This window comes from Malaclemys terrapin, chromosome 6 (assembly GCF_027887155.1).
Source record: "Malaclemys terrapin pileata isolate rMalTer1 chromosome 6, rMalTer1.hap1, whole genome shotgun sequence".
Lineage (NCBI taxonomy): Eukaryota > Metazoa > Chordata > Testudines > Emydidae > Malaclemys > Malaclemys terrapin.
Genome location: NC_071510.1, coordinates 97,502,008 through 97,529,978, shown reverse-complemented (window position 1 = coordinate 97,529,978; position 27,971 = coordinate 97,502,008). Strand labels below are relative to the sequence as shown.

Here is a 27,971-nt window from a genome sequence, read left to right as displayed (position 1 = left end):
TATTGCTCCTAAGATACATTTACAACATACAGTGTAGCTATTATACTGGCAGACCTAGGTGTACACCGAATTCTCCTTTTACAACGTGCCTAGCAAGTGAGAATCGGAGAAGGATTTACTCACTTCAGATTCCAGACCCTTTTTAAAAGCAAAAATGATATACCAAACCCTTTAAACTGTCAAAGTCCATTGGCTGAAGAATGCATAGGCTAAGCTATTCACCATTGGGAATTCCCCACTGTAATGTGTCCAATGGGTCAGTAGCATGTATTTTCACAATGGAGACTGATGTAGGGTGACCAGATGTCCCGATTTTATAGGGACAGTTCCAATATTTGGGGCTCTGTCTTATATAGGCTCCTATTTACCCCCCCCCCGTCCTGATTTTTCACACTTGCTGTCTGGTCACCCTAGAGTGATGCCACATCTAATAATGTAATTACTGAAAAATCTCTGAAGATAGCAGAAACCCTGGTTTCAATTCTTACATGTTTCTATTAGACCTTATTTTTTTTCCTTTTACTATTACTATAGAAAACTATAGCATAGACACTATATTCAAGTAATACTAAATATCTAGCTTCAGGCCACAAAAGTATTACAGTACAATAGCACTGCTTATTTTGGACCATATTCTGCAATTATTTGTATATATGCCTAACTTTAAACATGTGAGCAGGCCTATAATGGAACTACTCACGTGCTTAAAGTAAAGCACATACTGAAGTATTTGCAGGACTGGGGCTTTTTTCTCAATACTGTGGTTATCTCCAAACAATGAGTGTTCTTATAAATTAGATTAGAAGCTTCCTAGTCATTTCAATTTGTTTTGGGCTGAAGCCTAGAATACATATTCCAAATTTCACAGAATTTTCATTTGTGTCTATGTTTACTTTATTAAGAATTTATTCAAACATTATTTTGTTATAGAGGAGATAAAATACAAATGATATTTTTATAGTACTCTGTGCAGAACACCTTGCAATGGTTCTTTGAAGAATTCTGACAATTTCTTGCAGTATTAATGTTCTCAGTCAACACCCTTTACATACATGTAACATTTCTCTGGGGTTATATTTACAGTGGGTTGAACCTTGAAGTCTCAAGGATGGTAATTAGGTTCAAAGCAAATTTATGGTAATAAAATCATTTGGCTTGTGTGTTTAATTTTATATCTACAGCTTTTTGCGGTTAAAATTTAAAAACTTTCACATAGTTTTTGTGATAATCTTGTCCTCAGCACAAAGCTTTAGTAAAGGGGCTTCATGCAGGGAGCTGTTAATGTGTTTGAATACACTGAATCCCGCCTACAATATATGGGGGGCACCTACTCAACCATTCTGCTGCAGCTCAAGGGTGTATTAATGGCTGCAGTCTACTGCACCCTCCTGCAACAACACAGAATTTGTGGCTAGTGGAAGCAGGCAGTTTTTGGACAAACTGGCCATAGCCTTTCCAATCCCTCAATCTCAATGCTTTCATGGACAAAGCCACTCTGGAACACTGATTAAAACAATGAAAAAGATAGTTCTAGAACTAAAATAAAGATAAATTAATTTTATTGCAGCATATTTGTAAATCTTTACATTCTAAAAAACCCCCAGATGTGACAGAAAAGCTATTTAATATCGACTGGCCCTACTGGCTAATGCTCAGTCCTTAGGTACTCTTTACTAGTGCAAAACTACCTTTCAATAGGAGTCTTGCCTGAATGAAGATTTCATGTTTGAGCCCACAGTGTTTAATAAACCTCAAGGTCATGCTTAAGGTTTTATGTACAAGTGTGCTAAAGGGATATATATTGTATACATCTCAGCTCTGAGATAAATGACATTTATTGGTGTAAAGAAAAATGCTCTTGGTAAACCATGTAGGAATATTCCATAGGGACAATCAATTCTCTCAAAAATATTTTAACAAAATATGAGGCACTTTCCAAAGCATACAGAAATATGTAAAGCTATTATTCAGTAACAGTTTTAAATGTGTTATGGTCCACTGTATCCAGGACAGTCTTTTCTTCTTTAGAATTTCAGAAATGTCCTAAATTCTATAAATATTTATTGTCAGAAGACAAGATCAAATCTTTATGGCTGGAAGATTTTCCCAAAATACTTACATTGTGCAATGTATTTCTCAATATAATATACCAAAATTTTGTACAAATACTTATTCAGCTTCTTAGCTAAAACCATTGTCTATGCACACTGTATGAAGCTACCATGCACAGAAGACATATTTCATCATGTCTAATCAGGTAAAGCTGTTATATTGCCTACTAAAATTCAATTAGCAAAAGATCAACCCATTTTAAAGACTTCAGCAGAGAGATGGAAAACTGGTTGAACACCTGTGTTTTAGAAAATAGGAGCAATATAAGTAACTGTGTGATTGTCTAGGAAATATTTCTGAAAGAATTTTTTAAAATGCTTAACATTTAGATGTACTCAGGAGAATAGAAAATAATTTCAATTTAGATTTTCATAAATGATAAGAGAATCCAGCTAACTGGCATAATGAAAAACATTCTCTTCACAGATGACTGAATAAAATATTAGTGAATATACTGTAACAATTCTGCATTAGCAGAGAGTGGATACAATGACGTAACAGGGGTTTTCCATTTCTCATTTTTAAGATTCTAAGACAAAGCTGTGATCCTCTTAGTATTAATACAACCGGGCATAAAAAATCTTGTTCTAGGTGAAAACAATGTCTGCATTATATTTAGCAAAATAATTTAGTTCCTATACTGGACTGTTTAGTTTAGAATGAATACACAGTAACAATTTTATTTAAAACACTATAATCTGGAACAGCTATTGCATGTTAAATGTCTGATGATGAAGTTGTATTTTAATACATACTTCATGAACAAAATTAGCAAGGCAACCCAGATTTTTTATATGCATATGCAGACATATAACTAGAAGACAAATAATGCCCAAATATGATTTTGTACTAAGCTGATTCTGCACTGTGTGCTAATTACAATACTGATTTAATTAATCAATGCAAAGATTTCCGTAAGAGATAAGCTGCTTTATATTTTATTTGCTAGCAGTATTACAGGTTAAAACTAATTTGAAGTTGTTCCACATTCAACATAGTTCAGTACTCAGAGAACACAATTTTCAGTCTCTTTCTGCTTTAAAGAAAATCTCTCTCTCTCTCTCTCTCTCACACACACACACACACACACACACACACACACGAGGGTAAAAAGAAAATGCTACTTAAACATACCATTCATAATTGCACAGTAATTCAGCTAATAAAAACCAATATGAGTCATACATTCAGCCATTATTCTCAACCCATTCACTATAATCACACATTCCTTAGCATATGGTACAGTATCTCAACTTTATTTTCTAGAACAGCTTTTTCCTGTCTAAAAAAGGCTATTTTGGTAGCATGAGTCTGTTAAAATATCTTTAAAAAAATAATTCTACTGATTTTCTTTTAACTTTACATAGGCAGCTACACACCATGTGTTTGGTCTAAATAAGGACTACACCGTTATCACCTACTTTTTATTATATATGAATAATATTTTAAAATATACAAATATACCTCCTGGGGAAGAATGTATACAGTGTGGTGCACTATTATTGCTTAAAGGGGGCTCTCTTTTCTGATTCTCATCTTCACAATTATATTACCCCCAAACAAACATACTGTCCATTATTCATACATTGCAAATCAAAGTTCATAAAAGATAAAACAAAATCCTACCTTAATGTAGCCCCAAGAAACTGAGAGTAAATAGTTTGCTTCAGGCATTTTTGATTTTTTATACTACCAGTTTAACTAAAAATATTTAGTTCTTCTCTATCTGATACTGTAAAAGAGTCTCCAGAAGAAAGGTTGTTATTATTATTTAGTTATTTTTTCTCATCTGAAGGTTCTCTGCAATTAGGTAGATATGAGGTATTCGGACATGAAATCCAATTGTGCGGTCTTCTGACTGTATAAATGCCATTTGTAAGACTCCAGACGTTCAAGGACTAGCTTGAAGAGACAGATTGGATGAGCTGAAGAAATATCTAAAGAGCTAAGGATCTGCATATTTCCTGAACACCAGGACTTAATGAATAATGTATGTCAAGATGCTCAGCTGCTGGAAAGACTGGTTCTATCAACAGCTACCAAATAAGGACCCGAGGGGAAAGTCACGAACAGTGTCAACTAATCCCTCCCACAAACCCCAACTAAGAGCCAATTGTATTTCATCCTAAAAGATATCAATGCAGGGGATAAAGACATGCTGTATGCTAATTTCTGATTGGTTAACATGGGTGAATCTCCTGGGAACAGAATATTTCTTCTTTTCTATGCTAAATTGCTAAATTTAATAATGGCATTCCTGCCTTTAGCATTATCTCCACGCAAAAAAGAAAAAAAAGACTGATTAGCTTAACTTTTTTTTATTGTCAGTATCATCTGCCAGCTCCATTCAAAGGGAATGTCGAACCTATCCTAAAAAAAAAAAAAAAGATACAGCAGGTATTCTACACACACTACATGTCATTTGTCCAGTCTCTTTAACTTTTTATGTGGGAAAGGAACACATCTGAATCTTATGAGTAATGGAAACTCAGAAGAATAAAGCTTCCAGGATTCTTAAACATATGTGACCATCTGTAGCAATGAAAATGCTTTTTCTTTCGATGCCATCTGAATTAAAAAACAGATCAATTCCTGCTTGGTCATGGATCAGTCTGCTAACTCAAAACGTTCTGCTATTTCAGCAGATAAAAATCACCTATTATTAAGATGGAATAATTCACAAGCCAACCTACAATCTTACAGTTCTAAATACAAGTAAAGCTTCCATGCAGAAAGCAGAACAAAGGCACTGTAGTCATGAAATTCTTGCTGTAACTATGCGACTTTTCACTCTAGTGTCATACCAGATTAATGTAATTAATTACAGTTATACCTCACAGAAAAGAAGTGATTAGTTAAAAAGTGATGCATGTCAATGAGCTGACTCAGAGCTCTAAATGAAATATGCTTGTATCTGCCACTCGGCAAGCAATTAAACTCAAAAAGATGAATAAATTATTTGCACCAGTTGGTGTAAAACTTGTGCACTACTGCGACAAATTTCAGAGTCTTTGTTGTATCATAAGAAGGGACCATTTTCTAACGTGACAATGGTGATATGCCTAAAGACAAGATGAATGAGGTCCAGCATTCAATCTTAGCCCACACTGCTGATTCATTGGAAGATGCTGACTGACAATAGTCATGAGGGAGCTTTTGGTTGAAGTGGCTTTTACCCCACTGAGTGATGATGCTAGAAAGCAATCTCAGCAGTGCTAAGTGCTTGAAAGGGAATCAAACCCTAGCAAAATCAATCACACACAAAAAATAATAAAATTAACAGATCTCCTTATAGGAGAACTGGAATGCAATAGAAATACAGCAAGCAGGAACAGTCACCACATACCTCTGGCACAATGTACAGTATATTGATAAGGAGAATATTATACAATGAAATGTTATTGTATATTTCAAAAATGTAACAAGATTTGAGTGAATACATTACTGAAAAATATTCTCTTACACACACAGAGACACAATCCAATGTGCCTCACTCTTCTGGGCTTATATAGAGGAAATGTCCATAAAATATTTTACCTTTTGAAACAGGTTGGCTACTACAGCCTCAGCAGAACATTAAAATGACTCCAAAAAGGTATTTGAGGAAAAAATGTACAGTATGAAGAACCATTGTCATAGGACACAGCTCACCTACTATATAGTACTGTGAGCTATATGCTAGATAAGTGCTTTTTATTTAGCTTGAAAGCAGCAGGCCACATATGTTATGTTGTTTTCACTTTTAGTCAGCTTCTGCAGATGAGCACTGCTGCCACCTATCTGTTACCAAAATTACAAATTAAACATATCTTTTGCTGATTTTTCAAATTAAATATGGTGAAAATGATGTAAATAAAACTTTGGCCTTAAAAGTTACAGAAGAGGGCTATGAAAAATCCGCAGACACAATTTCCTTAAATTTTTTGTTTGGATTAAATGGGCACAGGTTATTGCCCTGCGATTTGCATGCAGAGAGGGGCATTTTCTGGCAGCTCTCTCCTGCTCTGCTTGTATGGCACATCTGTGGCATTGTTTCATTTTCAGAGACTCTGCAGAATGCTCTTAGAAATCTGGGGATGCGGAAGGGGTTGGGACAGGCAGTCCAAGAGTGGTGAATTATGCAGGGCCAGGGAATCACATTTTTCTTCATCGGCCCCATAGACATTTCTGAGAAAAGTTTAATAGTCAGGGGCTCCAACACCTTTTCAGTGGCCCTCCAATATGATTCTTTTTAATAGAGTCTGTGGGGCAACTCTGGATGCTTAACACCAGGGAGAAGATGTTACAGTCCACAGAGCCAGCAGGAAATTCCTACTGTTGAGGGAGGAGGTGAAAACCATGACATGGAAGGTACTACATTAACAGCCAACATATATTTTACTATGTATTGGATGAAACCTGCATTCGTGAAGCTCTCATTGCAGTGTATTGTAAGAATGAACATTACAATGGTGTTTCCAACCAATATTCTTATTTTGCCATGTTAAGTCTGGTTCGAGAGTTAGCTAAAGCTAGTCCTTAAATACAATATGAAAATTTTTTCAACATCTTTGCTAAAAATACAAAAGCTGCTTCAGGGAAGGAATATTTTAAAAGAGCACTTTAAAAAAATTATGCCTACTGCTACTCTATCTGAAAATACTATATTTTACTGAATATTATTCTCTAGATTAATATATGAAATGAGGACAAATCTACTTTAAAATTACAATTTAGGGCGTGTCTACGCTTAAAATGCTACAGCGGTGAGCTTCAGTGTAGAATGCTGAGGGGTTCTCCTGTCAGAGTAGGTAATTCACCTCCCCAAGAGGTGGTAGCTAGGTTGACGGAAGAATTCTTGTCTGTATGGGGACTTAGGTCAGCTTAACTATGCTGCTTAGAGGTGTGGATTTTTCATGCCCATGAATGACGTATTTAAACTGACTTAATTTTCTAGTATAGATAAGGCCTTAGTGAAGAAGAAAATTACATTTTGCATCTGAAGAAGTGAGGTTCTTACCCACGAAAGCTTATGCTCCCAATACTTCTGTTAGTCTTAAAGATGCCACAGGACTCTCTGTTGCTTTTTACAGATTCAGACTAACACGGCTACCCCTCTGATATTTATCATCTAGAAAATGTTAAATTCCTGTGATGAGGTTTGTGGGTTCATGAAAGAGTTTGCAAGTTTTTTTTAAAGATGTTTACAGGATTTCTATAAAACTACATGAATACTTTGCTGAGTTTGCAGAGTGAAATTCCCGCAACATGCAATAGCCTTGCAATCTTTTCAGCTGATGGCTGTTACAGTGTGACTTATATTAGTAGTGATTTAAACTGTTGATAACTAATTCACACACCATGGAATAAATCTATAATTTGCTTTAGAACCATTAACCCATCCTGATAGGAACTGGCAAGTCACCCAATATATTTCACCATCATCATTTTGCTGGTGACGCTAACATGTCACCTGACTTTTGGCTGGGAGGAAAAATATTGTGGACCACCTCACAACTTTAAACTTGGAGAATTCAAACATATGACTCGTTTGCAGTAATCTTTTTGGCCGATTCTCATTTTCAGTTCCCAAAGTTGGAATGAGTCACTATTGGGTCATAGGAGATTGTGTAGGACAGAAGCATTTACAGTAAATAGCAGTCATGCACAATAACCGCCTAGGATAAAATGGAACAAGGAAAGAACAAACTGGGAAACAGCAGAAATTCAGGCACTCAAAAGGTGCTCTTAATGTGCATAACGGTAAAATGGGATATTCCAAGGATTCTCCTCCCCAGATAATGAGTATGGTAAATGAGAATGGTAAAATTGTTAATGATGCAGCTGAAAAAGCAGAAGTGTTCAATAAATATTTCTGTTCGGTATTTGTTAAGAATCAGGATGATTTGCTTGTATCACATAAGGATGATGAAGTACTTTCCAGACCACTAGTAACTAAGGTAAGATGTTAAACAACATATACTTGGGATACTGGAATAAATATTTTTAAATCTGCAGGCCAAGAGTCCTAAAAGAGCTGGATGAGGAGAGATCTCTGGCTGCTGATGTTAATTTTTAATAAATCTTGGAATGCCAGGGAAATTCTAGAACACTGGAAGAGTGGTAACGTGTCAATACTCAAAAAAGGGCAAATGAGATGACTCAGGTAACTATAGCTTGGTTAGCTGGACAACAATCTGAGGTGAAATAATGGAAAAGCTGATGAGATCCAATTAATAAGGAATTAAGGACTGCACTACAATTATGGCCACTCAATGTGGTTTTATGGAAAATAGGTCTTGTCGTACAAACCTGATTTCATTCTTTGAGATTATAGAAGTTTGTTAATAAAGATAACAGTGTAGATATAATATACCTGGACTTTTGTAAGGCGTTTGACTTAGTAACACATGACCTGTCGATTAAAAAATTAGTACTATACAATATAAAAAAGCACATTAAATATATTAAGTAAAGGCTAACTGACAGATCTCCAAAAATAGCCATTAATGGGAAATAATCATCAAATGGTGTTATTTCTAATGGTGTTCTGTAAGTATTAGTACTAGGCCTGACACTACTCAACATTATCATCCAGGATGTGAAAGTAAATATAAATCACTGCTGCTAAGATCTGAAGATGACACAAATACTGCAGAATAGTAAACGATGATGATGACAGGGCAATCATAAGGAGCGATCTGAGCCCATTCAAACAAAATGCATTTTAATGCAACCAAATGCAAAGTTATACATCTAGGAACAAGGAATGCAGGATATAGCTACAGAATGGGGGACTGTAGCCTGGAAAGCAGTGACTCTGAAAAGGATTTAGGGGTTATAGTAGATCATGAGCTGCCAGTGTGATGATGTGGCAAAAAGGGCTAGTGTGATCTTTTGATGTATAAACGGGAGTAGCGAGAAGCAGTAAATAGGTTATTTTACCTTTGTATATGGCATTAGTGAGACCATTACTGGAGCACTGCATCCAGTTTTGGCATCGACATTTTTAAAAAGATGTCGAAGAACTGGAGAGGGTGCTGAAAAGAGCTACTAAAATGATTCAAAGTCTGGAGCAAATGCTTTACAGTGAGAGATTCAAAAAGCTCATTATGTTTATTTTATCAAAAATAAGATTTAGAGATGACTTGATTACAAAGTGTAAGTACCTGAATGGGGAGAAAATACAGGGTACTAGAAGACTCTTTAATTCAGTGAAGAAGGCATAACAAGATTGAAAAGCTGCAAGTTGAAGCCAGACAAATTCAAATGGGAAATATGGCACATTTTTTTAACAGAACAGAGTGTGATTAACCATCGGATCAAACTAACAAGGGAAGTGGTGTATTGTCCATCTCTTGATGTCTTCAAATCAAGACTAGATGCCTTTCTGGAAAATATGCGTTAGCCAAACACAAGTTAAGCTTTAGTTAAATACAAGTTATTGGGCTCAATAAAGGGTAACTGTGTAAAATGTAATGGCCTGTGATATACACATCAGGCTAGATGATCTAATGATCCCTTCTGGCTTAATCTGTATGAATCCATTATTTGTCAAAATAATTCCAGGGTGGATGTCATATCAAAAGAATCACTGCAATAATTACTGTTAATTTCAGATTGTTCTGCAGAAATCTCTCTCTGCTTCAACAGAATATTAACTTCCTAACTATTTGTAAATTAGATGTAAGAGTATTGTAAGAATGAAATTAATCTTTTAAATAAATTATGCTGTTTTGCTTTTTTAAAGAAGAATGGGCTTTTACATTAAAATAAACGTTGAACCAAAGTGATGGTGGGATGCTGTTAGCTAAAGGGTTGGTTTGCTTTCCGTCAAGGATTTCTCAGTTCACCACAGGAAATTAACCCATGCACTGTGGGACCTTCATCATGCAAGAATTCTAACTTCTAAGGAGATAAACCTCAAAGGATAGTTAGACTCCAGTGCTGTCAGCCACCAAAGAGTTTTCCCTAAAGCATCTTGACTTCTAAGGATTTAAAAGCTGTATAGTACATTTATAATGAAATCAGGATTATCATTAGTTTAAGTTATCTCAAATTTTCCTATCATAAAAGAAGCAGCAGTAAATACCTAGATGCAATTCAGTTAAACTATTGATTCCCCTTAAAGCCCTGACACACCAGATATATTTAGAAAAGTTCAACATCAACCAAAATTTTATCTCCATTTTGCAAGAACCACAAGTATCTGGGTATTGGGTTCTCTTCTTATCAATCCCAGCTATAGTACAAACCAAGGGCAGTGATTTAGTCAGTATGAGGAGAGGTCCACAGGCTTTAATTAATCCCATAATTTTGCAGCTCTTAGAAGAATGGTTTCATAATGTTGCCCAAAATGGCCCCCCTGGTAAAGATTAATCATGGAGATCTGCAGATATTCTCACAGGAGTCCTGCCTATGGACTATGTGTAGAGCATACCAGAAGAACCTACAGATTCTACGTAATACATGATTTTCAAAGTTGTTGGTTTTTTTTTAAGAACCAGTATAATGTTCTGACAGACAGGAGCATATTTCTGAGGATGATCGAGGAACAGAGGGGGAAATTATAGATTTTCCTGAAGACTACGAGAAAAGCCTCAAGTCCTTAAAATACAGTATTTGCATTCCTTTCTGGATCAATACCTCTCACAACACACTTTTCAAGATCTATGTGTCCTACACATACCTTTCACAACATGGTAACATTTAGTAAGGTGTTTGATATTGTCTCGCAAGACCTTCTCATAAACAAACTAGGGAAATACAACCTAGATGGAGCTACTATAAAGTGGGTGCATAACTGGTTGGAAAATCATTCCCAAAGAGTAGTTGCCAGTGGTTTGCAATCAAGCTGGAAGGGCATATTGAGTGGGGGTCCTGCAGGGATCAGTTCTGGGTCCGGTTCTGTTCAATATCTTCGTCAATGATTTAGATAATGGCATAGAGTACACTTATAATGTTTGCAGATGATACCAACCTGGGAGGAGTTGCAAGTGCTTTGGAAAATAGGATTAAAATTCAAAATGATCTGGACAAAACTGGAGAAATGGTCTGAAGTAAATAGGATGAAATTCAATAAGGACAAATACAAAGTATTTAAGTCCATTAATGGCTATTAGCCAGGATGGGTAAGGAATGGTGTCCCTATCCTCTGTCTGTCAGAGGGTGGAGATGGATGGCAGGAGAGAGATCACTTAATCATTGCCTGTTAGGTTCACTCCCTCTGAGGCACCTGGCATTGGCCATTGTCGGCAGACAGGATGCTGGGCTGGATGGACCCTTGGTCTGACCCAGTATGGCCATTTTTATGTTCTTATATCCTTAAGTACTTCAGTTCAGAGGGAACAATGAGTTGCACACATATAAAATGGGAAATGAATGCCTAGAAAGGAGTACTGCAAGAAAGGGATCTGGGGGTCATAGTGGATCACAAGCTAAATATGAGTCAACAGGTGTAACATTGTTGCAATAAAAGCAAACATCATTCTAGAATGTATTAGAAGGAGTGTAGTAAGCAAGACACAAGAAGTAATTCTTCTGATCTACTCAGTGCTGATTAGGCCTCAACTGAGTATTGTGTCCAGTTCTGGGTGCCACATTTCAGGAAATATGTGGACAAATTGGAGAAAGTCCAAAGAAGAACAACAAAAATGATTAAACGTCTACAAAACATGAGCTCTGAGGGAAGACTGAAAAAATTGGGTTTGTTTAATCTGGAGAAGAAAAGATAGAGAAGGGACATGATAACAGTTATCAGGTACATAAAAGATTGTTATAAGGAGAAGGGAAAAAAATTGTTCTCCTTAACCTCTGAGGATAGGACAAGAAGGAATGAGTTTAAATTGCAGCAAGTACGGTTTAGGTTGGACATTAGGAAAAACTTCCTAACCGTCCGAGGGTTAAACACTGGAATAAATTGGCTAGGGAGGTTGTGGAATCTCCATCATTGGAGATTTTTAAGAGCAGGTTAGACAAACACACGTTCAGCTGATTTATGGTTACTGGACTTGAGTTGTGGGTCTGTAAAATTGGGGTGTAGATGTTTGGGCTCAGACTGGAGCCCTGGCTCTGGAACCCTCCCCCTAGAATATGTGTTAATTATTTATGATAAACTATCTGTTCAATCTTGTATTTAGCTGTGACACTGAGTAGCTTTCCCAGACTTGAAGAAGAGCTCTGTGTACCTCAAAACCTTGTCTCTCTCACCAACAGAAGTCGGTCCATTAAAATATATTACCTCACCCACCTTATCTTTCTGGCTCCTGTCAGCTGAGAAAGGTTCTGAAGGATTAGTCAAGAGGAAAGACAAATAGCAACATTTCAAGCCTGAAGAAAAGAACATAATGGAGGCTGGATTGCCACTTGGGTTACACAGATGCAGTGCTTTGAACAGTCATATGGGGGACACAATTTATGATTTTGGTTTTTCACTCCATAGGTTAGCAGCAGGTAATGAGGGAGCTGTAGCAGTTACATGCTCAGCCCTGAGGGAAGGGAGAACAATTCTTTATATCTGTTAACTGCAAGCTCATGGACAAAACTTCATCAAGAGGCTCCAAAAAGAATCCTGAACAGTCACTCTTGATGAGAAGGATGATGGCTGTAGTGCAAGCCATATGTAGTGAACGGTGCAAAGTTAAAAGAAAGACAGACTGTGTGCAGAACACAGTTTAACACAAAATGGAAAGTCTGCTAAGTGCAAACTCCTGTGAGCTAGGGTTCTGTATGTATGGGCCCAACACAGTCATCAAATAGTTTGACATTGGTCAGGAAGGGGGTGTGAGCAGGACAGCTAGAAATGTAGTGATTCAGCAAATCACCTCAGCAGCTTCCACATGAGCTTGACCCAACTTCCCTAGATTCTACATAAGACTGTCTTGTGGGACGAGACAAAATTTAGAACCAAATAGAACAAACCCAAGACCATGCCTATATTAGGGATTTGTTCTGATTACAGCCATCTGTGTCCAGCCATCAATGTAGCTCAAGAAGAGTGATGCTCCACTGGTCGCAGGCCACTGATGACTATAACTGGAGCAAATCCACAGTGTAGGCAAGGCCCATGAAAAAAAAGCTCAGCTTTAAAGAACATAATTACAGCCTAATTATGCTGTTGCAAAATTGCACAACATCAGCAGTCTCATATTTTTCAGAACTACAGTCATTAAGCCAATATTATGGTTTAAGCACGTCCCATTCCTAGCATGGCTGTATTTGGGAAATGGTATATTAATCCTGTGGTTTGAATTACAGTATTTTATGTAGCTGAATAGACAAAACGAAATTTAGTCTGAATTATGACTCTTTTTGGGGGAGAATGGGGAATAAAGAGTAAAATCCAGCATCTACTCACTGAGATGTTCAGTAAAATGTCATGTTCCTTTATTCATTTTGAAAAAATATAGACTCTTGCTGTATGTATGTAATTCAATTTAATCTGTTTGTATTTACTGCCCTCTAGTGATAATATAAGCATTAGCTATTTATATATTTCCTTTATGGTGTTTTAAGAACCCAGGCTTGCAATGTGATCTACTAATGTGGTGACCTGCATCTATACAGGATTGGGTTCTTAATCAGTACAGTAAATAGTGTCTTCTCCACTTTTTTTTTTTTTGATGGTCTGCTTATAGCCTTTTCTTTTTTCTCACCAACAGCTTTCCCTTATGCAGAAATGAGGATAGAATGACTATTCACTTTACCAGAACATTCTCTTTTCACTAACACAGTTTTCACCCACAGAACTCTTTTTATATAGAGTATTCATAATACTTACCATTACTTATTACAATCACAGAACCTTGCAAAATGAATAAGGACAGCGGGCCAGATCCTGGCAACCAGTAACAGTGCTTTGTGCCACCATCTTAAATATGCTCTAGCAGGGTAGTTGGGATTACCTTGGTGTAAGTCAGGGGTCGGCAACCTTTCAGAAGTGGTGTGCCAAGTCTTCATTTATTCACTCTAATTTAAGGTTTCGCGTGCCAGTAATACATTTTAACGTTTTTAGAAGGTCTCTTTCTATAAGTCTATAATATATAACTAAACTATTGTTGTATGTAAAGTAAATAAGGTTTTTAAAATGTTTAAGAAGCTTCATTTAAAATTAAATTAAAATGCAGAGCCCCCGGACCAATGGCCAGGACCTGGGCAGTGTGAGTGCCACTGAAAATCAGCTCGTTTGCTGCCTTCAGCACGCGTGCCATAGGTTGCCTACCCCCGGTGTAGGGATTCTCCAGCTGGGTAGAGCTGGCATACCTAGCTCTACGTCATCTTATCCCAGACACTGTGCTGCAGGAATTCCTGGCTGGAATAACAGCCCTGCAACAGCCACTATAAAATGGAACATATTAGAGTCCACACCTGATCCAATTTTAATTTACCCCAGAGACTGAACCAGTATTCAGGAGTCTCAGGGATTAGGCAAGCATCAAGTTTGTTTAAAGTGACCTATGCCTCCCCACGTGCTCAAATGAGAGGTCTGGTTCTATTCAATATCTTCATAAATGATTTGGATAAAGGAATAGAGATTACACTTATAAAGTTTGTGAACAATACCAAGCTGGGAGAGGGTTGCAAGCACTTTGGAGGACAGGATTAGAATTCAAAATGATCTTGACAAACTGGAGAAATGGTCTGAAATAAACTGGATGAAATTCAAGAAGGACAAATGCAAAGAACTACATTTAGGAAGGCATACTAAACTGCATAAATACAAATTGGGAAATGACTGCCTCAGAAGGAGTACTGCAGAAAAGGATGTGGGGCTTATAGTGGATCACAGTGACACGTATGAGTCAACAATATAATACTGTTGCAAAAAAAGCGAACATCATTCTGGGATTAGTATGAGTGTTGCCAGCAAGACATGAGACGTAATTCTTCCAGAGCACTGATAAGGCCTCAGTTGGAGTACAGAGTCCAGTTCTGGGCACCACACTTTAGGAAAGATGTGGACAAATTGGAGAAAGTCCAAAGGAGGGCAATAAAAATGATTAAAGGCCTAGAAAATATGACCTACAAGGAAAGAGCGAAATAATTGTTTTTGTTTACTCAGGAGAAGTAAAGCCTGAGGGGGGGGACATGATAAGAGTCTTCAAGAATGTAAAAGTTTGTTATAAAGAGGAGGGGGATAAATTGTTCTCTTATCCACTGAGGAACAGGATAAGATGTAATGAGCTTAAATTGCAACAAGGGAGATTTAGGTTAGACATTAGGAAAAACTTCCTAACTGTAAGCATGTTAAGCATTGGAACAAATTGTCTAGGGGGGTTGTGGAATCTCCATCATTGGAGGTTTTTAAGAACAGGTCTGGTCTAGATAATACTTAGTCCTGCCTTGAGTGCAGGGGACTGGATTATATGACCTCTTAAGGTCCCTTCCAGTCCTATAAATTCTAAGATTCTATAAGTTACATGTTGATGATCTGGGACAATGTGTTTAATTTCTCTGAATATTTGCTGCCTATTGCTGAATTCAATCTACTGTCTTAAAGCTGAAAATAGTAAAAATAAATTAAAAGAGAGACAATTAAAAAAAATCTAAATTCTGAATAAAGATGAAATGAAAATTACGACTAGAACAGAAATACAGGAGTAGACACTATTTGGACACTGTGTGTATTACCTTCAAACTAAGTGCAGGAGCAACCAAAATGTATGCATAATGCTGGAAATTATATATTTCAAATCAAGCCTTTGGAGACAAGTGCTGATCTCAATCCTTGACATGCTTCTAAGGATATATTATAAAATTAGTTGCTGTGCTTCTGAACACAAACGTAGTGATGGAGTGTATAAAATACGTGATGATTATTGAATTCTAAACAATCATTCAAATAAATGGAAATTGCATTTCAAAAATACTCTAGTTTTATAAGTGATACTGAAGTTTCTCATCTCTTAGCAGTAAAAAAAGGCCAGGCTGAAGAAGAAATTTAAACATGAGAGCAGTTTGGGAAACAAAGGTTTTCTTATTCCATCAAATTACTACTGTAAAAAGCAGCTGTTGAAAACAGAAGGCTTTCAGCCTCACAGTTCTGCCTCAGAAAGAAAAGATTTACACACACACCCCCACCACCCTAAAAATCTCATCTGTACTTGGACATATGTCACAATGTAACAACATATCTACTGTATGCTAGCACCTTAACAGGAAAGTAATTCCATGACTGCTCAGTTACTTATACTTCAGCTGTGGATATGCTCAAAATAAAATAAAAATTCCCTACTAAGGTCTTATTTTTTTTACACTGGTGCTTAAATTGTACAAATGCTAGTTCAAACCACTACTCCACTACAGAGTCCCAATTCGTTAAAAAGAGGCACGTTGCTCAACATGCACCAATTTGTTTTGGTCACAAGTTTTCCCCGCACATAATAAAAACGCCAGCACAGAAATCAATGGTATGATCAGAATGCACAGTACATGAGCTTAAAGGCAGATCAAAAACATAAGAGTTATTTAAAACACTTCATTATTACTGTAAATGGGGTGGAGGTGTTAGCTTTTGCAGAATTTTATCTTTCTTATCTGAGGCATTTTGAAGGCATCTGTCCCTCTACAGTATTTCTAAGGCACCTGTAACCTCTGCTTCCATGCAGCGAACAACCTAAAGTAAACTATTTCAAGACATCCCAAAAAGAAAAAGAAAAATAACGCCACAAGGGGGCCACATCTCACGTTCTTAGTTCTTCCTTCACTATTCTACCCCGCACTGTTCCTTTTGATGGTTTATTTACAAAGTATTATAAAAGATCATTTCACAGAAATTATAGTTTTTGAGTCACAGAATAGGAAAACAGGCAGAAGAAAGTTATATAATTACTGTCAAATAGCACAAGAGAAGCACTGATCTCAAATGATTAGCAGTAGGATAACAATTACACAGAATTAAAATGATTTTTAAGGAATTCTTAGGTAATGTAAAAAAAGGAAAGAAAAGAATCAGAAATCAAATACAAAAGCTCTAGTAGATCATCTAGTACATCCCTTTGTCCAGTGCTGGATTGTTCCCCAGAGTTTTCCCCTGTTGTTTTCCAGGGCTTTGCTCTATATGCTTTTAACATTAATAAAGGTGGCTTCCAACATTAATCTTAACAGCTAATGCAGCTAATTTTGCAAAGCACAAGCAAATGGAAGATTTGAGAGTATCATGGGTTTTGGGTTTTTTTTGTTTGTTTTGTTTTGGGTTTTTTTGCTTCTCATGCCACTAGTGTATGGGTCAGGTTACCCTTAAAGCTAGTTGGGACGCTGCCTACTAATGGTTGAGCATTATGTTAGAGGAGAAAAAATGGCCCAGAATGAAGTAGTGGGTTAAAATACTATTCCTGTTTACTGCCCTAAGGATACAAATGTATGCTTCATAGCACTGGAAACAAGTGGATTGTGAGATATCGGACCTTAGATCTATCACGGATCCACAGAAATGCCAGGGGTTTTTGGAATTAGCCTAGGGCAGAACAATCCATGTCCTGGACCTCCAAGCAGATTCTGAATGCATAGTATACAAGAGAGAAAAAAATACAATGTTTACCATTTTCCTTTGTCTTAGTCTCTTGTTACAGCAGCAGTAACACTATTGGTAGCACCAAGGAACTGGTATCATGGTGCTATTATAAATATGGTTACTTTATTTTGATTAGCATTGTATTAAGAAGACTAATATCTCTTGAAGATTTCACAGAAAGAGAAAATCCCTATTGTTACCTTCAGTTCCTTTGTTAACAAAGCAACACTCACAACTACAACTGGCTGGCAGACAGTCCTTCCATTTGGCGAATGAAGGCCTGCTGTAAGCCTCTGTTCTAAACTCACCCAACCAGGGAATGAAAAACAGGAAGTCCCAACTACAGGTCACATCACATCCCTTTCTTCAGGGCTTGTTTATTTTCAAAAGCAAAGTCAAAACCAGAACAAATCAACTCAAACTACTGGGTAATTCCTTTTATAACCATGCCCAATCAGCCACGTGTCAGACAAGGACCCAGTATTTCCTTACATGCAGAGCATCTTTACACCTTGTCACACCTACCCTAAATACTGTTCAACTAGCCATAGTCAAGAGACCTCATGATTTGCCTCTAGTGTACCACACAGGACACCACTCACACTGAGAACTCATGCCCTCCCATGGCCAAGACTCCTCTTGGAGGTCAACTTTTCAGAAAGAAGAAGGACATCCCTTCCTAGCAAGTAAACCAAGGTTGGGGTCCATATGCTCTACCCATCTGCATTCTAAATGTTTGGGGCCATTTATCTACTGTTTTTATAAGCAGTGCATTCCTGGGAGAGCAGGTCCAAACGTTGTGATATATAGAAGGAAAAATTTAAAAAGTATTTCTCAGCACCAGTGATTTATAACATTAGAGGAACTCAATATAACCCTACACTTCCCCTTCCCCTTCGAAATTGTATCAACACAGACCCTGTGCACAGTGACTTGTGCAGAAATAACCAAACATAGCAGCTCACTGAACACAAAATTAGACTCAAAAAAGAGAGAAGGTGGAAAAGAAGTCAAGTATGGGGTCAGAGAAAGAGGGTGGGACTGCCTCCCTGAGTCCTTTACGGTGATCACGGCAAATGAGTGGCTAATCATGTGGCCCGCCCGTATGCCCATTTGCCATGGAGACCACCATTCAGGAGGTCATGTCACCAAATCTGTTGCTGTTTCCTCTTCCTTCCAGTTCCCCACTGCAGCCAAGGAGAAGGCTGGTATTCAGGTCTAAATGCTGATGGCCTGTTAGAGGGCCTGGAAGCCACAGCACTGCCATGACTACCTCTCCTTTGCCTGCCCACCCTTTCTTTAGCCGCAGGGATAAAAGAATCCTTCCTCTTTTGTTATTTTCCTCCTTCTCTCTCAGGCAAGCTCAGTTGCAGACAGACAGACCAAACTGTTAGGCTCAAATTCAGCAGCATGAATTGGCTAGGATTTATTTTCTGATCATTAGATTGCCAGTGTTCTTTGTTTTAACCAGGGCAATATTGCATGAACAACTAATCTGCGACTGACTCATGTGAGTTCCTTTAATTTAAAAAAAGACCCCAAAACATATCCATATTTGAGCAGCAAACTTTAAGAATAATTCAAGGAAAATGTAGTTTCTTGCAAAGACTGACATTTCGGCCCACTTGTTTTATTGTAGAAGACCTCTGAAGTCTTACACAAGTTAACGTTTGCTCTCAGGTAAATGTCAATGAACGCAGGCATCTCATGTTAGGCAAAGTGTATTACGGGAAATGATGAAGTGTGAAGATAACCAAAGCCACATAGTCTATGAAATCATATGCTTATTAAAGGAAGCATACAGAACATAAGCTAACTAGAAAGCCATTTTAAATGCCTGCAAGATAAAACCATTACAGACCAGGGAGCAAGTCTTGTGGCAAGTGCATCTAGGGACAAGAGACTGCTGATATAGTTTTTCCTGAGGCAACCCACAGAAGTATGTAAATAGAAGCAGATGAAATAGCATATGTGGAATAAGTCAAGCTAGCTCTTGAAGGAATGATGCTGATAGCTTCCATGGACAACTGGCCAAAGAGCAAAGATACACATAGACCAAATACTGAAACAATGACCTAATGGCGATAGCTGATGTGATCATCAAAAGTAAGGCACTGCCAAAGAACCAGGTATTGCAATTTGTTTCGCAAGTTTAAAAATGACAACTCTCCCCTAAATAGGGGAAATACACTCAGTCGGAGGCCTGTAATCTAACCCACACAAACAAGTTAGGCCAATTCAAGAGTTATGACTGGTAGACTGCAACCTCACCTTCCCACATTCTTTGATCAGGAATGAACTAGGTAAGAAAGTTGACATTTACATCAATATAACTGGGCATCTCAATGCGATGACCGGGGCAGTTCACATAGCTATTGTTTCAGGACTTTTGAAAAATCAGGCCTCAAAAAAAGGTATTAGGTTGCTGATCCTGGTCATAAACATGCCTTACAGAAGAAAGATGGAGAAGCTAGCAGTAATCTTTGTCAATACAGACTGATTTATGCCTCCCAATTTCATGAGTATACTTATTTCATTTTAGCTTTTCTGAGATTTTCATCCTCAGGATACTCAAGAAAATAAAAAGTGAATGAATTGTGACTGATACCACATGCCTGGAAAGGTATAAAGTCGATAAAGAACTTAACTATGCAATACCAAAGTCAAAGAGAATGCTAGTGTCAATAAGGACAGATTTTCCTGACACCAGCTAACCAGCTCATGGCTGTCAGCATGGGGATCATTAGCACTTGTCTTTGTTATCCTAGCTAATGTAACTGTGGATGCTTTTGTGAGGGCTTGTCTAAAGTAGGGAAAGTTTTACCAGTTGTATCACTACAATTATACCTGTATTACCCCCGTATGAACATTTTGTTACTGGAAAAAGAATGGCTTTTTTGGTTAGGCTTAAATACTTCCAAAGAGACATAAGCTAAATGGAAAAGGAATTATCCCAGTATAACTATATCAATTTAAATTCACACGTTAGCTTATGCTGATATAACTTTCTTGTGCAGTCAAGCCCTTAGTAATATAAATATTTTTTAAAAAATTACTAAACTTTTTTCCCTAATAATATTCCGTGGCAGAGAATTCCACTAGTTAATTACATGTTAGACTGAAAATAATTTTGCTTTATCCATTTTCCCCACAGCTTCCTTCCCAGTTATCTAGTTTATATTTGCCCATAGGGTACATTCAGAAATCATTTATGGACACCCAAGGTTAAATCCAAGTAGGGCAAACTCCATGCTTGTCACAAACTAAAAACAAAAAGGAACATCTTACATACTGGGACTGCTATTCAAAAGTTCATCTTTTTGTCATGACTAGTGAGGAGCAAACAAATAGAGAATGTGCCTTGATAACAAGCAGCCACAGAGCATACTGAGTGAACATACCTTAAAGAGCATGTTCTAAGAGAACTATAAATTTAGCACTTACACTTCAAACAAGGCCAAATATAATAAAGGAAATATGCAAAATAAAAGTGGATTTTTCACGAAAATTCATCATTTAAATTTAGCTAATAGGGTTTGGTAGTAAGGCAGAAAGTATAGAGGGATCTTACAAATTGTTTTGTTTGGGACCACATTATGTCCGGATACTTAGGGCTTGTCTATACTGCGATGTTGTTGACAAAACTTTTGTCTTTCACGGGTACCCCCCCCCGTGAAAGACAAAAGTTTTGCCGATGCAAGTGGCAGTGTGAAGCGGCTTTGTTGGCAGGAGCGCTCCCCTGCCAAAAAAGCTAACGCCACTCACGGGGCAAGAAGAATTTTGTTGGCAAAAATAGACAAAATACTGACAGAGAGCATTCACACACGCTGACGTTTAGTGACAAGGCTGTGTCCATACAGTCTTGTTGCTAAAAGCTGCGTAGTATAGACAAGCCCTTAGTGAAGAATTGTGACCATAGGCCATACAGGTCTGTTTCATCTTACGTTGGGGTTACGTTCCGCAGTCAGCGCCTAACGCGAAAATCGTGTATAGTCAAAATTACATTGAGTGTAATGGTGGGCAGAATCGCCCGCACTACAGAAACAGTATTTAAATTGTTATTTTTCTCTTTTTGGGGGCTTTGTTTTTGTTTTTGCCGACCACGTAAAGCTGAAATTGCACGTTAAATGCACCTAAGATGCGACAGACCTGTATACGTCATGAGTTCTCTTTATGCAGGGATTCTCAAACTGGAGGTTGGGACCCCTCAGGGGGTGGCGAGGTCATTACATGGGGGGTCGTGAGCTGTCAACCTCCATCCCAAACCCCGCTTGCCTCCAGCTTTTATAATGGTGTTAAATATATTAAAAAGTGTGTTTAATTTATATGGGGGGGTTGCACTCAGAGGCTTGCGATGTGAATGGGGTCTCCAGTAAAAAAGTTGAGACCCACTGTCTTTATGGAACCTACTGAGGCTCCTCCTCTTTTCTGTAGGAACAGCTGGTTGCATCACTCTGATGCTAACCTAATCAGCTGATTTAAAATCACTTAAAGTGGTCCACTCCCGCACTGTGATCTTGGGGGTATTAACTAATGTCAAAGTCAGTTTTCTCACACAACTGCTTAGGTTAACACATCTCCTGTTTATTGATTCCAGCTATAGAGTCCTTTTGTTCTACAAAATTCAGTTTTGAGATAACCTCAAACCCTTTTCACAAATCCTTTGAGCTGAAGTGGCTTTGCATGCAACATGATGAACACTGACCAATGAAAGCTCATTCCCTGGCTTTTTTTGGTTTCAAATAGAATTTCAAACTCAATAAACTATATAAAAGAATGTTGAATAATATACACACATACCCCAGAAAAATCACACAATGTCTCCAATTTTCAGCTGGTTAACTTTGAATTTCTTCCTGTGTGCTCTTGTTCTTGCATTATGGAAAAGGGCAAACAGGAGTTCATAAATGACCATCTCTCAAATATGAACGATTAATTATTATTATTGACTATTTATACTGCACCAATGCCTAGAGGCCTCAAGCAGGTTGGGGCCACATTGTGCAAGACACTGTACAAACACATGGCAAATGACAGTCCCTGCCCCAAAGAGCTTACAATCTAAAATGTTATTTGCCTGACATAGGGAATTCCATGGGGAAGACTTGGGAACAAGGGAATGTGCACCTCTCCTATACAAGCCCTGCAAGAAATACTGAGCTTGGGGCTCTCTAACTTTTACTTTCAACATCCCTTCGTGCTGTGGAACCTCCCATAATAGGGAAGTACCATAGGCAGCTGCTGAATGGAGAGCCCATGGCAGCAGGGCTGCACTGGAGCGTCAATGCCCTGCAGATAAAGGAGGAGGCCTCAGAAACAATGTAAAGATGGATAGGCCTGTACCTTCAACATATCCCCCAAGATCATATGGACTGTGGAAAATCCATAGGTTCTGAGAGTGGATCTTCCTGATGGTCCTGCAGTTACGGGCAAACCTCATCCTCATCCCCATCTGCAGAACAATCTGAGAAAATCTATTGCGAGGAAAAAATCTTGGAGTTTTCCTCCCTCCTACCACTTATCATGTGTTTTCCCCTCGGGAAGGGTAGTCTGGGACAATACCAATAGTGTTTCTTATTAGCAGTGGAATCAGAGCTGTAAAAATTTCATAATTCTACAATGTGTATGGGGGACAAGCAGGTTTAAAAGAAGATCCTCTCTCCCATAAACTGTTGCATAGTGAATAGGCAAAGACATAATGCTATATCAGTCCCTCAGCAATCGTGTTTAACAGTAAACTTTTAATACTAAAAAGCAATGTGAGAGCCGATAATCACATTTTTTTAAAGTTACAGACGTAAGTGCTATTCATATCTGACATTTAAATTCACTGTTCTCTGTCTTGAAAGAAAGGCAGAAATACAAAACACAAATGTGTCTTTTTAAAATTCAATATACATATTTTTTGTATGAAAACCAGACCTGAAGCAAAGCTACTATTTTTTTCTTTTAAATATTATTGCTCAGTTACCTTTGTGTCAAGATTTTTTTTTAAGACCCCACTCAGAAGCAGTCAGTGATAGTATAAATAAAATCATACAAGCATGGAGTGCTAGGTAACGTTGCTAACAGAAAAACAAACAAACTCAGTGGGGCCCTGACACATACATGCCATAGCAAGCTCCTATAAATCACACTCACAAGATATCAGGATTTCAAAGGCACATTGCAAGCTGTTTCACAGAGACTTGTTGATTCAAGCTCCAATTCCTATTAAACTGGCTATTGTATCCTGACCCTGTCTGAAAAGGGTATCTTGTTGGCGTTACCGGTTCCTTCAGAGAACTAATTCAATGCTGGCTTAATCAAAAAAGAATCATTCCATTTTATGTCTTGGATACATTTTATTTGATTATGTATTTAGATGACATGTGGTAAATATTTGTTTAATCAGAAATCTTCCAATCTAGCCTGAATATGACATGATTCAAGTTCACATAATACCCTCCTATATCATGTATAAATGCAGATACGCACGCAAATGTAATTGATTTTTTTTTAAGTGGGCAGCCCATCCAAATGCCCCCAGAGCATATCTAAAAAAACAAGGAGGATGTTTCCAGTTCTGCAGCCTAGTGTGTTGTGAGTTGGGTTTACTGGTAGGCAGGCAAGAGAAAAGATGCCTTCAAGGCAAGAAACAATGACATCCTTTGAATACATCTGTATATTTCTTATTCAGTATTTGTGTGGATTAACCCTTCCTCATACATAGCCTGATTAATCAGCCTTTGCAGAGGAAGTTCCTGATGTTTGGAGGGAATTAATTCATGCCAGTTCATGTATATGCCATAATGCAGCTTGGAAGCTACTGTTCCTTCCCACCACACACACACAGACTCTTTCAAGGGTCTACTCATTGCACCAATCTATTTGGTGTTGGTGGAGAGAGACCTAATGCATGTCTACATCACTCCACAGTTAAGAACATAAGAATGGCCATACTGGGTCAGACCAAAGGTCCATCCAGCCCAGTATCCTGTTTACCAACAGTGGCCAATGCCAGGTGCCCCAGAGGGAGTGAACTTAACAGGTAATGATCAAGTGATCTCTCTCCTGCCATCCAACTCCACCCTCTGACAGACAGAGGCTAGGGACACCATTCCTTACCCATCCTGGCTAATAGCCATTAATCGACTTAACCTCCATGAATTTATCTAGTTCTCTTTTAAACCCTGTTATAGTCCTAGCCTTCACAACCTCCTCAGGAACGGGTTCCACAGGTTGACTGTGCGCTGTGTGAAGAACTTCCTTTTATTTGTTTTAAACCTTCTGCCTATTAATTTTATTTGGTGGCCCCTAGTTCTTATATTATAGGAACAAGTAAATAACTTTTCCTTATTCACTTTCTCCACACCACTCATGATTTTATATACCTCTATCATATCCCCCCTTAAGTCTCCTCTTTTCCAAGTTGAAAAGTCCTAGCCTCTTTAATCTCTCCTCTTATAGGACCCGTTCCAAACCCCTAATCATTTTAGTTGCCCTTCTCTGAACCTTTTCTAGTGCCAGTATAGCTTTTTTGAGATGAGAGACTATATCTGTATACAGTATTCAAGATGTGGGCGTACCATCGATTTATATAAGGGCAATAAGATATTCTCTGTCTTATTCTCTATCCCTTTTTTAATGATTCCTAACATCCTGTTTGGTTTTTTGACTGCCCCTGCACACTGCATGAATGTCTTCAGAGAACTATCCACATTTAAGTGATTTGGAATCCCTTTACACATGTGTGAATTTCACCATTTGCTACAAACATGAATCCAAAACAAATACAAGAATTACCTCTTAAAACAACACAGTGTATATAAGAACAGTTTTACAGGTTTCCAGTTAACTTTGTGCAAACAGATTTCAGATGAGTGGAAAAGAAATTGCTTTTTAATAGCCCCTTTACACTAGCCTGGATTGATTATTCCAATGTGGAAATCAGTTTTATGCTAACTTTTATACAGGTTGGAAGGATTAGATGTTTTTATCTGTCATTTGTCAATTTCACCATACACACATAAACCAACGAAAAAATGTTTCCATCGATAATTGAAATCTACACATAGGTAAAGTGAGAAAAATGCAGCTTGGGAACTGATTAGAGTTTGATTTAAAGATATTTAATTTGTATATTTTGACATTTGATGCTGACAGTTTGTGGATATAAAGCTTTAGCTTTTTGAATCTCAAAACCTATTGTCATTAAATAAAAGGTAAAGATAGAAAAGGAAAATAGCCAATGGCTCAATCCAAAACCCACTGAAGTTAACTAAAAGATTCCCATTGACTTCAATGGGCATTAGATCAGGCCCTGACTGAATTAAAAAAATGTGTTAAAATGCTTCAAGAATATTTAACCCGAGGTTCAAGTGGTATCTTTCAACAGCAGAATTCCATACACTTCTGGACCAAAGGGCAGCAGTGACTTGATTAAACAAATATAACATCATTATAGGCAATCCATGGGTTTCTATACCTTGTCTAAGTCATCTTGCTCTAGCAAGCATTGATATAGGAGCTCATATCTGATAATATTCAGCATGGCTCAGAAATCTTAGATTTTTCACACTCACAAAGGTGAGTGAGGGGACATACCCCATCAATTTCTACTCAATTTAGCATTTCATATATCTGCTGTTGAATATTAGTAGTGGTTTACTATATGTTATTTAACACATTAACTCCCAACATACTAAATTCTAGTGAAAACACAACATAAAAGTTTGCTGACAACAAGCAACAAACATTTATGTCCTGTCTGTGCTGCAATTTTCAGTTGTGTTAATTAATATACAGTAAAATGTGACTAAAAATTCAAGGGTAGATATACCCAGGCTCGTGATCGTATAACCTTTCAAATGCGAATGGAGTGTATGCCAAAGCTAAGGTGTCTTTCTGAGTCTGCAGACAGGCAACTCCAGGGACTCTGCAGTTCCCAAGGTGCAGCAGAGTCTTGTGAGTTTTCAATGCTGCAATCCAGAATTCTGTAATCAGTAACATTAGTGATAAGGATGAGGTCAACATAATGCTGTGGTAGTGTGGCACAGCTGTGAGCAGCAGCAGAGGCAGACACAGGAGCAAAAATGAGGCTGGGAAAAGAGTAGAATTGTGCAGACCTTCTACCCCCACAGCAGCCAAGAAGCTCTGTAGAGGACAGAAGAAACAGAAAATCCTCCTGTCTCCCAACAGTAAGTGGCATCGAGCTTCATATTTCAACACTGACTATCCAAAGGCTGATACAAATGAGAAGCAGCATCTGCAGCCAGCATGCTCCCTGCTTTGAGCAGTTGGGTATAACTGGCCTTCTCACTAGGGCATGTTTCCCAAAGGTCATTCATAGGGATGTCACACTCGTCTTTCATATTTATCTCTGGTTAAGAGGGTTAGTCCTCCAAGTTTGGTAATTTTTTCAAATTCTGATCATATAATACACAAACAAACAAACAGCGCTACACACACATCAACAGATAGTCCTTTTACAGCATTACAGCCACAACCTCTGCCCCCTCAAAACTAGAAAAGACGAAACAGAGGTGCAGCAGGTCTAGGGTTTTAATCTGCTGGGAAGAATACAAAACAATATAGTTATAGTGATTTTTTTTTTTGCTACAGTTCTACTTTACACCCGTTATACAGTCTTAGGTATTATTGCCATATCATCTCTCTTATGAAGTAGTCTTTCAGTAATATAAGGACAAAATTGTAAATACGAACATCAGACTCTAGATGTATATTAAATTGAGTTAAAAAACATGCACACAAAGAAAAAAACATTATTTTGTTTTAGTCTTTCAATCCCAAGATTATTTTTGTGTGAGTTTTCCTATGTATTCTGATATCTTCTATTTGGAATATTTTTCAATTTAGTCATTTCATTGTAAAGCCAAGTTTTGTAAACAAGGATTAACTAAAAGTTATCTCAGAAATTCCAGGCACATGCATCTGACTATATATTTTTACAGACTGCAACAACATCTTCACAACGATGATATTTAAAAGATCTTCTGTAATTGAACCTTTAAAGCTTTTTCTACAGCACCACACCTAAACTACTCTATATCCCTCCAAGCACCAAAATTTATTCATTTGTTTTACTGATGTTGAAAAACCAAAAAGCAGGTAATTATCAAACATGAAATGCAGTCTTACCTGGATCCAATATTCAGATGTACAAAACTTTGGCCATACTTCATAGTGTAAGCAACACACAATCATTTTACTTAGAAATATTATGCCCTCTGTGTTTCAATAATTAGGCATCCAAAGAGATATACTATGATTTGTTTGTCAAATAATTTCTCACATTAGTATTTCTCAGGAGTAAGTGTGTTCTGATATCCAGTTAAAGTTTCCATTGCAAGTGAAAAATCAGTTCATT

The 27,971-nt window shown here is 37.6% G+C and overlaps 1 protein-coding gene across 9 annotated transcripts in view; it reads right to left on the bottom strand.

Moving 5' to 3' along the window:
* The window catches only part of PDE4D (phosphodiesterase 4D), a 1,107,352-nt gene that overhangs the window by 22,860 nt on the left and 1,056,521 nt on the right, over positions 1 to 27,971 (bottom strand). Inside the window, exon 1 of one of the 9 annotated variants that reach the window (XM_054031509.1) lies at positions 3,739 to 3,998. The exons of the other annotated variants lie outside the window; for them this stretch is intronic. Coding sequence (XP_053887484.1) covers positions 3,739 to 3,786 — 48 coding nt within the window. The 5' untranslated portion in view covers positions 3,787 to 3,998. Of the gene's footprint in view, positions 1 to 3,738; positions 3,999 to 27,971 lie in introns of those variants that run through there. 9 annotated transcript variants of the gene reach the window in all.